Below are 11,599 nucleotides of genomic sequence, written 5' to 3'. Positions count from 1 at the left end.
TAGGTATTCGCACTATTGTCTATTGGGTAATTTAATATTGACTATTGAATTATTATTGTACATTTGTACTTATATAAAAACAAAATAATCATATGTTTTTATCTTTTTATCAGTTATCATGGATTGATAAAATATAATAATATTAAAATTTAAATATAACAATTTTTTTATAAAAATATAATCCTACAACTTCTAATTTAAATGTTTATAAATTAATATTTTATTTTATTATAATATACATAAATACAATATACTTTACTTGCCAAAATAATAGGAGTTTTGCAAACGTAAAACCGTGCTAAATAAACGATTGACATAGTTTAATACTTCATGCGTAAAACAAAACACGGTAACACTTTCGGCTCTATTTGGGAATGTAAAGCATTGTTGGTAAAATATATATTATTATTCTCAGGATTCGAAACAGATCAAAAATAGGTGATAAAAAAAGTCTTCCACTTTTATAACACACAAAAAAAAAATGATCAGAATTCGATCATTAAACGAAGTATTTTTTTTCGTTTGATTATTTTCACCTCAAAAAGTAAAAACGTTTTAAGATTACCTTATATTATGCACTGTGCATATTATAAATAATTGCATACATGAAACCTTTTTTTTGTCAAATATTGGCACTATTTTGCTGTTTAATAGTTATTAGTTACTTGGTAGTTGGAGACCCGGCGTAATCAATGGCCCACAGCTACCAAGCAGCAAGCTTAGACGGTAGTTACTTGTTAGTTGAGTCCAACATCAAACCGAGGTGAATAACCAAGCAAACATACACGTACTACAGCGCATGCTCGATAGCTACTGCGCAGGCGTGGTACTCTTTCACACACTATACCGCATACGCAATAGAACAAAATATGTATGTTTGTTTGGCTATTAACCTCAAATATGTTGGACACAAAGGTATATACAGTATGCCCAATTCATGATTGTAAAATGTAAATGATCTAAACCTAAGGTAGTGTAACCTCTTTGGTTTGGTTGTCATACGGCGTGTTTTATTGAACATGGTGTTACCGCTGTTGTTGCCATCGTACATATTGTTTTCTCCCACGATTCACGGAATTTTCGTTTCCTTGAAAAATATTGTTTGTGGCTTAAGGCTTTATCTAATAAAATGCCAGTATAAGAAGAAAGCGTCGGTATAAATTGTTTCTGATAAAGTAAAAATTGTAAATTGTTTATTGTCACAACAAAATACAAATTTTATCGCTTATTTGTTTTCTGTCAGTATGTTTATTATTTTGGTTTCAAACTGATGAACTAGAACAATTGTTTTCGTACTTAAATCGTTCGAAAAAATGGACAAATTGAATTTTGAAAATTGGGGAGCCACTGAAAAAACTGAATTGTATAAGTTTTTAATTTATTTATATTTCACTCATATCTATTAGCCTTAACTTGTATAATGTAGTTTTGATTTGTCGTAACCCTAATTTTTTATTTATTTCAGTTTGGCTAAATGTCACGAGTTTGTGAATACTTTTAAGTCTGAGTCATCTTTGACAATTACAAGTAATGGAAATCCTACTGGTAAGCTTACTGAATGCGTTTATTTAAGATATATTATGTTTCACCTGTTTCATTTACATTTGGTTTTAGACTTGGCAAAAGCCATACTGTCATTGATGATAGCATGCATTAAAGGGAAGATGAAAGTTGGTATGGGACTGTCCGTATTAAACGATTTGGTGAGTGACGGGTAAAGTTGAAAAGTTAATAGTTTGTTAGTGACTTATTATGTAAAGCTTTTACCTTAAATTAATTAACGTGTTTAGAACTTTATAATAATACTATAAATTATAAGTATTATTATCTTAATTGGTATTAAAGGGGTTTCCATTAGATAATAATAATTTCATAACTTAGAAACTTAATTAAGGTAAAATGTTTTTTTTAATTATACCTGTGGATAATTTTTTTAGTGTTCAAATGTAGAAATAGCTTCTGTGGTAATGGATGTGTTTAACTTTTTGGATACTGAAACGGCTCTTTCAGATAATGTCGGACATGAAAGGGATAATTTTAGCAGCCTAGTTAAAGATTCTCAAAAGGTTAGTATACTTTGGTTATTAGTTTATTATTACAAATGTTTATATCACTTTATCCTCGTGTGGACCTCATGAGTCAGTTGTCAGTATTCATTTCCTTACTTACCGTCTAGCCACCTGGTAGTGGCGGAATATACTGATAACAGATTATTTGGACTAATATTGAAAATCCAAAAATCAACTGATCCACAATTATTAACTAGATTAAGTTATCACGAAAAAATCAAACTAAAATAATGTTATTTATTTTAGTTATTTACAGATAAACTTCTTAAAGAAAGATTGGAAATTGAATCGCTAAAAGATATTAAGATGTTAAATAACGTTTTTTCCACTAAATTTATCAAAATTAAAACTAAACTCTTGTAAGTTAATAGGATTTTATAAAATTAATAAGTTTGATTTATAAATGGTAAAAATAAATATTTTGTTTAAAGTTATAAACAGCGAAAATACAATCTGTTTCGTGAAGAATCTGAAGGTTACTCCAAATTAGTAACTGAATTAAACTCTGATAATATGGATCCAAAACTTATGTTAGAAATTATCAAATCATTGATTGGTTGCTTTAATTTAGACCCAAATCGGGTTTTGGATATTATATTGGATTCATTTGAACATCACACTGATAACAAGGCTGAACATTTCTTCATACCTTTGTTACGTGATTATATGCCTGAATCCCAGAGACTTACTGAAGTATTAGCATTTAAATTACGACAAGTAAACGACTTGAACCATTCTTCATATAGGTTGATTGCTTTATTAATTCAACATAATTTAATTGAGCTAGACAATATATATCCATGGGTAAGAATTTAATTGCTTATATAAATAATTCTTGTTTTATGCGTAATCTTTTTGTTACTCTTTTACATTGTAGTTGACGCCGGATGATAAAGTCATACAAAAAAATTGGGAAAAAGATATGAAAAGTGGTCAAGACTACATGAAGAAAGCATCAAGTATATTTTTGTCAAAAGCTCCTGAAACTGAATCGGTCGACAATATTGATGAAGCTAAGGTAGTAGTATTAAAAAAAAAAAGTGATATTTTTAAAATGACAGTATAATTATATTTATATAGCTAGAAGAAAATCAGAAGTTTCTTTTGTGTGAAGCTATGTTAGAAATAGGCGACTGGAAAACAGCTCAAGTATTGTTGAAGAGATTTCCTGAGTATTATGCTGTTGAGTATTCTCCTATTGGAGATGCCCTCTGTAATCTTATCAGTCAAATAATTGATCCAGTTTATGTGCAGTGAGTTAATATCCTATTGTATCTTATGACTTGTATAATAATGCATTTTGTAAACATACAAATTTTGCTTATTGTATTGAAAATATTATAGAGTATTTAACCTACATTCGAAATCTGAGAAAAAAAATGAGCCTCTTCAAGAAAATTCTTACTCTCTGAAACCTGTACTGACATTTGAGGATTTTCACAATGTTGTTATACCAATGTTAATCACCCTAGGACCTGGCTTGCATCGTGATCCTGTTCTGATGTTTAAAGTAGTGAGAATCATCAGAGAAGCTTTAATTAAGGTATGCATAATAGTTAATAAATAATAACATAGTAATAATTAACTTTTTTTTTATAATATAGGAAGGAATTAAAAACAAAGATTTTTCCCCAAATAAAGATGGATATTATTTTGACACACTGTCTTTGTTAGATCGTGTACTGTTACCGTCATTATCTTTATCAGAAGGAAGTAGTTTTTCTGAACATTTATGGTCGTTATTACAGTTATACCCATATCACTGCAGGTATGAGTATTTTTTTAATAAATTTAAACCAAACAAAGTTAATTTATTATAAATTATGAAAAATATTTAGGTACGCATTATACAACAGTTGGAAGAATGAAACCCATAAATACCATCCTAAGTTGTTGACTAAGAAGGTTGACGTTCAGAAAAAAGCCAAATCTGTTATGAAACGCCTTTGCAAAGATAATACTAAACCTTCAAGTAGAGTAATCGGCAAAATATCACATTATGCCCCGGGTTACTTGTTTGATTATGTAATAATCAATATTTTACTTTTGAATTTATGACAATCGAGATGTTAATTAATATTTAAAATTATAATGATAATTTTAGATATTAGGACAAATTCAAGTGTTTGACAATCTGAGCAGTATCGTTGTTGAATGTTTGAAATTCATGACTAGCTTGTCATTTGATGTGCTCGGATATTGTATTGTGGAAACATTAGGTAAAAGTGGTCAAGATAGAGTAAAACACGATGGAACATCTATATCTGTATGGCTTCAGAGCACAGCTTCATTTTGTGGAGCTATTTTCAAAAAACATCCTATAGAACTTACTGGTATCTTACAGTATGTAGCAAATCAACTTAAGACTGAAAACAGGTAATTTAAAAGGAAAATGTTGACTTAATTTCATTATTAATATTGCATTTTTAAAAATTTTGCAGCTTGGATCTTTTGATACTTAAAGAAATAGTGTTAAAGATGGCTGGTGTTGAACTTATGGAACAAATAACTCCCGATCAAATTGAAGCTATGTCGGGAGGTGATTATCTTAAAACAGAAGTATATCGATCATTTTTTTAAATAATAATTAATATAATAGTTTCCCCGTATTAATCGTACTACAATGGTTTATTTAAGGCTGGTTATTATAATCAAATAAGGAATACAAAAAAATCTTCAATTCGATTAAAGGAGTCTTTGTTGGATAATAATTTAGCTGTAGCTCTATGTTTATTAATTGCTCAGCAAAGACATAGCGTAATTTACAAAGAACACGAATCAATACACATCAAACTGGCAGGACAGCTCTATGATCAGGTAAACTAAAGTAATAATAAACATACAGTTTTATTTTAGTTTATTTAAATTTCTTATGTCACAGTGTCAGGATACTTTAGTTCAATATGGCACTTTTATGGGATCTACGTTTTCCATGGAGGAATATATTAATCACTTGCCATCTGTTCATGATTTACTTGATCAACATCATGTTCATATGGACGTGGCCTTTTTTCTGGCCAGACCGATGTTTAACCATTTTATTAATGTAAGTGTTTTTATACTTTATGAAAACTTGCAAATGATTTTACTAATAATAATAATTTTATAGACTCGTTTTGATACATTGCGTAAAGCTGATCCAAATTCTAAAAAATCATTGCCGATTCGACAAACCATGTATGCAGAGGCATATAAAGAAGTAATGTCATCTATTGTTGATTCTGTCGTACCGTTACATCTTGAAAAAGTGTGGGAAGATGTATCTCCAGGATTTTTAGTAACATTTTGGTCATTGACTTTGTATGACTTAAGTGTTCCCGTCGAAGCTTATAAAAGAGAAATTAATAAACTCAAAGCACAATCCGCTGCACTAGGGGATTCAAAACAAGCTGTAAGAATTTAAACGTTCACCTTTTTACTTTGTTATCTTGGTTTTCAGTTGATTGTATTTTTAGAATACTAAAGTAAAGAAAGAACAAGAACGATTATCGACAATAATAACAAAGCTCAACGACGAGAAAAAAAAGCAACAAGAACATATTGAAAAAATTAACTACATGTTAAATCAAGTAAATAACAATGTTTTCCATAAGTGATTAAATGTTTAAAATAATAAAAATTCAATTTTAGGAAAAAGATACGTGGTTTTTATCCCGTTCGGCTAAATCAGCTAAAAACGAAACTGTAACACAGTTTTTACAATTGTGCTTGTTTCCACGATGTATTTTTACACACACAGATGCTATGTATTGTGCTAAGTTTGTTCAAACATTACATTCATTAAAAACTGCAAATTTTTCAACTTTACTCTGTTATGACCGAGTATGTAAAATTCTTTTATAATTTTTAAAGCTTTAATATGAAATATTGATCTGATTTTTTATATTTAGTTGTTTTGTGATATCACTTATTCTGTAACACTCTGTACAGAAAATGAAGCTCATCGGTATGGTATTTTCTTAAACGAAATGTTAAAAAATGTAAGTCGCTGGCATTCAAGTCACGAGATTTTTGAGAAAGAATGTGCCACATATCCTGGATTTGTGACTAAATGTAAAAATAGTGATCAGTTTGTTCAATCGAGTAACGATCACGTTGGTTATGAAAATTTCAGACACGTATGTCACAAATGGCATTATAAAATAACAAAAGTAATGAACTGTTCTTTTAAATTATATATTATGTGTTCACTATGGTTGAAGTGTTTATTATTTATGACTTTTTCAAAAATGTTTGCTCGCAGGAGTCGTCCATTTTATTCTATAAAAAAATTAAATGTAAATGGATGTACAAATTAATTATGAAAAAAATTTCCAAAATAAAATCCACTCGACTCAGTTTTAACCCTAGCTACTATTCGTTTTAAGCATCCATTTAAACATAATGGATGAAAAACAGTCATATGACCTATGCACAGTACACTTATCACTACTAATAATTAACATATTATGTAGAATGATTGAACACTGATAATTAAATAATATAGCCAATTTATTCAATAATGAATAGTACATTAAAGAAATAAGCTATGTATGTTGCTGCTTTGATTTTTAGCGGCGATTCATTCCATGTTCCCACCTCATGTGTTCCACATCTACACAAACCCAACCAAACTCGAAACTAACCCAAAAAAACAATTAATCGATAGCAAAAGGCCAATAGTTGCCAAAGCTTAGATTAAATAAATAAAGAAATGAACATTTTTCATGTCTTCTTTTTTTTTATAAGACTATTGTTATGGATATAAACTTCAAATGTTCAGTCTCATTTGTATTTTTTTGCCAAAATTTGTTTTTCATGAATGTTTCACTTTTTTTATGATGGATTTATGTTGACACTGAAGTGGTTATGAGCTAATAAAAAGGGATGAAAACTGCCTCCTTTATTATTGTTTTGATAACTTAATAAGTTAACATTCATTTTTACAAATCAGCAAAACTATTAAATAGAAGTTGGATTTTTTTCTTGTCTTGAACATCCCAATCATTAAAGTTGAGAACTTAAAATAAATATTCTTTTTAGCAAACATTTTGAAACATAATGGATGGTATATAATTATATCAATAATCTGAAGTATACTGTATTAATATAAATTATTATTTCTAAGGCCATGATGGTTTGCTTGGAGTCTAAGGATTATGTGCAAATTCGTAATTCATTGATAATCTTGATCAAAATTGTAAACCATTTTCCGGTATTAACTAAATTGGCAACTTTAATTGATAAAAAAGTAGAAAAAGTAAGAGAAGATGAAAAAGAAAAACGACAAGATCTATATACTTTGGCAACATCATATTGTGGTCTTCTAAAAGGCAGGTCAAGTCAGTTCCTCAAGGAGGCGGATTTCCATCTAGTCAGTGAAAAGGTAATTTTTCTGTAACTCTGTAACTGTATACAATTTAATGTAATTTATGTTTATTATTATACTAGGTAAGTCAATCAACAAATAGTGTAAGTGATGGTAAATCTGATGTAATAAAGAATGCTCAGGATGTAAAGAAGAAAGAAGATGAAAAAATTCCTGAAGCTAAAACACCGCCATTACCTGTTATTAAAACTGCTATCAATGGAACGTCAGCATCAGGTAATTTTTTTTTTTTTTAACTCCAGATAATTTTTTAATTTTTAATTTATTTTTAAGAATGGGTTGAAGCGGAAAAAAAAATTGTAGACAAGGTGAAAGCAGATAAGCGGCCAATTAAAATGTCTTCAGCACAGCCAAAGTAAGTAGTTATAGTTTTTTTTTTTAAATTTAAATAAAGTATTTAAACTCCAAAAATGAATAACTAATTTTATTTTAGTGAAAAAACACACGAGACTACCATAGAACCAGAAAAAGGGGAACAAATGGAAGATCCAAATGCTAAAAAAAAAGAAAAACGAAGTAGAGATGAGAATTTTGATAAAGAAAATGATACTTATGTAAGTTTTTTCTGGTAGATAAAAATGATAACCGGTCAATAAAGTATACCAAAATTCACGACGATCAATGTATCGAGAACAAAATACCAAAAATCAGTGAAGCGAGTTACTTTTTTAGCTAAAATTAAGAACATATACTCACATTAAAAATTTACTGCATTAAAATTTTTTTTTCCTTAGTTCCCGATAAATATTTTGCTTACAAACAATATTAAGTAAGAAAACCAAACGGTCACTAAAAAAAAAAAATGTACTTGACCACTGAAGTATTTTTGTTGGGATATAATGACTGTCCTGCTTAAGATATACATTACAATTGTAGTCGTAGCGTTATTATCATTGCGATGTTGACACAGCTTATTGTGATAAATATGTTTGCTGTTTATAATATATATTTATATTTTAATTTTGGACTATGTAACTGCAGTAGTAAAGTCATGATGTGATGGTTAACTAATAACTGATAAGCTTTTTAACTGATTTCAATTTTGCTATTAATACTTTGAGAGAACCATTCAAAGGTGTTGCCATCAAATTTTATCAAAAAATATTTACTTGGAAAAAATATATGGCCCAATTCAGCTTACTTTTTGATTGCCATATATATATGATATATGTATATATTTTTTTTTGCTTCTACAATTGTTTTATTTTTATTTTTAGTTTGAAATTTCCAAAAATCACATCGTAAAGGATTCAGTTAATAGCAGTTCTATAGTGAATCATAATAACAAAGTCCAGACTCAAACAATATCGGGAGAGAAATTAGCCAATAATGAGGTCGAAATAAATAATAGTTCTTATGCAGCAGCTGACAAAGGTAAACAAAAAAAAAAAGTTGTGAACTGTTAATATCATAATACAGTAGTTTATATTCTGAGAATTTTTTTAAATCAAGGAATTCAGAGTTTATAGTATTTCTATTTGTGTTTATACATTTCAGATATCAAACGAAAACGATTGGACACCAGTCCAGTTACGAAGGTAAGAATTGAAGCTGGAGCCTTCTTATCAAAAAAAAATCACAGTTACTACATTCTTCCTGTTATTCGCTAAAACACAATAATAAATATAGTCTCATCTCTCAACCAAAGTGCTCGAGCAGCCTAAAGTATGTGTGTGTCACCTGAAATGACGTTCCCTCAATAATTTGTACTACAATAGTGTTCTACAATTACTGAAATTTTCCAAATGTCGAAATCGGATCTGTTGCAAAACACGATGGAAACGATGAATTGTGCTGTTGTAGCTGAACACCTTCCTCAACGAGTATTGAAGAGAAGACCTTGCTGGTTTTTTAATAATGTATTTATTTATACCCTAATATGTGTTAGTAAATGTTGTTTTTATTATTTCCGTTCCATAAAAATTACACTTTGGTTATTTTCGTTTTTACAAAACATCTAAAAGAAAGGAAACAAGAAAATTACCATTAGCTATGTAAAACTGTTGGTTTTATAGAATAGTTATTGTTTTTATACAGTGTGTTCTTTTTTTATTTGCAATTTTCTGTATACTTTTAACTCGACAGCAACCTGTGAAATATAACTCAGAAGTAAAAACTGAAACAAATGGATCGACATTGGCAGAGAAAAAGGATAAGAAACTTAAAAAATCTCAATCATCTGATTCAGCGTCATCAAAAGAAGCTCGCAAAGAACGTAAAATTAGTAGAAAGCGGGTATGTTATTATTGTATATTATGTATATTAACAACACTAATATAGTTTTTACTAGAGCTTTTGATACCCGACCATTTAATATTATGAATATACCACCTGGTAATAGCCAATAGCCTTTTTGTAAACTTAATGTTTTTTTTTAATAGACAGAACGTAGAGAAGAAACCACACCAGAGTTAAAGCGACGTAAGGAAGATGAAAAACGTAAGTTGATCTATAAAGTTATAATTGTTGTGCCCAATCTTAATTGTATATTTTTATTTTAGATAATACTAAACCTGTAGATACTCGTCATGAAGATAATACAAATGACAAACACAGATCAGAACGAGTAAGCATAATATTATACATAATATATTATAAATATTTATATTCAAACCTAATATATAACCTGTAATTAATTTTTTTTTTTTTATCAAGGAAAAATCTCCACATTTAAAAGAGTGGACAGAACGAAATGATTCTCGGCACACTAAAAAATATCCTTTTTAGACAAAAATATAAAATTTATATAATTAAAAAAAAAAAAGTGGTTGAATAATTTTAATAAACCTTAGCTGCTGTTGTATTTCATTATATATTATGTATATTAATGTTTTTTTTTCCAGTGTGTGTACACATACAAAATACTTTATATTTCACTAATAATATTTACTTGATAAACTATCTCATATTTTTAAGCATATACAATTAATAAAAATATATTCCTTAATGTTTTTACCATACGCATAGAACTGATAAAAGAAAATGATGACTGTTTTCCTGGATTAAAAATAGCAATTAATATATTATTAATTTCTTAAAAATAAACTTTTGTATATAATGTATGATTACTAATCTAAAATTATTATTTCCATTTTATTATTCATTTTTCTAAATTTTTTGTAAATACCTAATTTATAAGTTATTTAAAACTTATAATTTAAACAAATATGTATCATATAAATTGTAATTATATGTATATGTAAAGACTGATTTTTAACATTTTTTTTGCTTATAAATGCTACCACTTGAAATAATGTAAGTCATTGTTATACATGAAAATGATAAAATAAATAGTAATAACTATATTGTCTACAATAATAACTGTTCAATGAGTGTTTTGACTTGGCTATGGTTTTTTTTAATATTTAGAAATTCAAACTAGTTAAATTTAAATTACTAGACTAGTATAATTTTAAATTTCATTACTCTATTTATAGTTGGTTATACCTTTTTATTTATTTATATGCGAAACGGGGTAATACAAAATATAGTTGAATGATATTTATAAAAACTTAAAATTTTATAAGAATAATTATTTGTACACAACACTTCTAAACATTTATAAACTATACGGTTACCACAAATAATTAGTTGAGCTTATGAATACAAAGAAATGCTTAAGTGCATCCTGATAGACACTCAGATTAAGAGACTTATGAAACGAAATCCATAAAGAAAACGGAACGGAACGAATTTTATACAAAAATCACCAAAGAGCCAATCAGATCAGCCGGTATTTTAAACTATCAGCTTTGCGAATCCTTTTTTGACATCCTAAAATATGTCGAAATAAAAATTACTAGAAATAAAAAAAAAACACTTGACACAAACGTACGGTATTAAACAAATTTATAGGTGGGATGTCACGGGATTTGGTTCCAAATTAATTTTTTAAGAAACATAAACAAAGCTTGGTGAACTTGGTCAAATTATGTTTAATAGTGTTAACAGATGCCTTATAAATTACCATCGTTAGTCTTGATTTTTTTCCCTTTCATTTCTATTTTTTTATGCCTTTTGTATTTTGTGCTAATTTTCTCTATTCATTTATTTATTTTAATTATTGTAATAAACAATTTATTTAAATTTTTATACCTATTTATTTATTTTTACATAAAATCGTGGTTGTCTCGATAAAACCTATATGCCAATTTAACGATTT

General features: G+C 28.1%; 1 protein-coding gene across 5 annotated transcripts; it reads left to right on the top strand.

Moving 5' to 3' along the window:
* Positions 1–1,027: 1,027 nt before the first annotated feature.
* On the top strand, positions 1,028–10,672 carry LOC126847325 (THO complex subunit 2). 5 transcript variants are annotated; one of them, XM_050587460.1, is made up of 31 exons: positions 1,030–1,175; positions 1,244–1,363; positions 1,466–1,545; positions 1,615–1,703; positions 1,938–2,066; positions 2,316–2,428; positions 2,501–2,873; positions 2,947–3,087; positions 3,150–3,322; positions 3,414–3,612; positions 3,674–3,837; positions 3,908–4,094; positions 4,174–4,445; positions 4,511–4,628; positions 4,707–4,886; positions 4,951–5,115; positions 5,179–5,460; positions 5,525–5,638; positions 5,700–5,891; positions 5,960–6,220; positions 7,177–7,434; positions 7,500–7,653; positions 7,711–7,792; positions 7,871–7,991; positions 8,655–8,811; positions 8,935–8,975; positions 9,523–9,672; positions 9,819–9,876; positions 9,939–10,003; positions 10,093–10,151; positions 10,399–10,671. In XM_050587460.1, the coding sequence occupies exons 2-31, from the start codon at positions 1,314–1,316 to the stop codon at positions 10,421–10,423; spliced, it is 4,452 nt and encodes a 1,483-aa protein (XP_050443417.1). In that variant the 5' UTR covers positions 1,030–1,175; positions 1,244–1,313; the 3' UTR covers positions 10,424–10,671. The 5 variants fall into 5 exon arrangements, 4 of the variants coding, with proteins under 4 accessions (XP_050443418.1, XP_050443419.1, XP_050443417.1 ...); XM_050587461.1 differs by having other exon boundaries at positions 1,029–1,363; positions 7,551–7,653; positions 10,399–10,672; XM_050587462.1 differs by having other exon boundaries at positions 1,029–1,363; positions 7,560–7,653.
* Positions 10,673–11,599: the final 927 nt, after the last annotated feature.

This window comes from Adelges cooleyi, unplaced genomic scaffold (genome assembly GCF_023614345.1).
Source record: "Adelges cooleyi isolate 19-005CV unplaced genomic scaffold, UGA_ACOO_1.1 ACOO_flye_CR_arks_rails_tigmint_CR_PRNA_108, whole genome shotgun sequence".
Lineage (NCBI taxonomy): Eukaryota > Metazoa > Arthropoda > Insecta > Hemiptera > Adelgidae > Adelges > Adelges cooleyi.
This window is presented reverse-complemented; position numbering and strand designations above follow the sequence as displayed.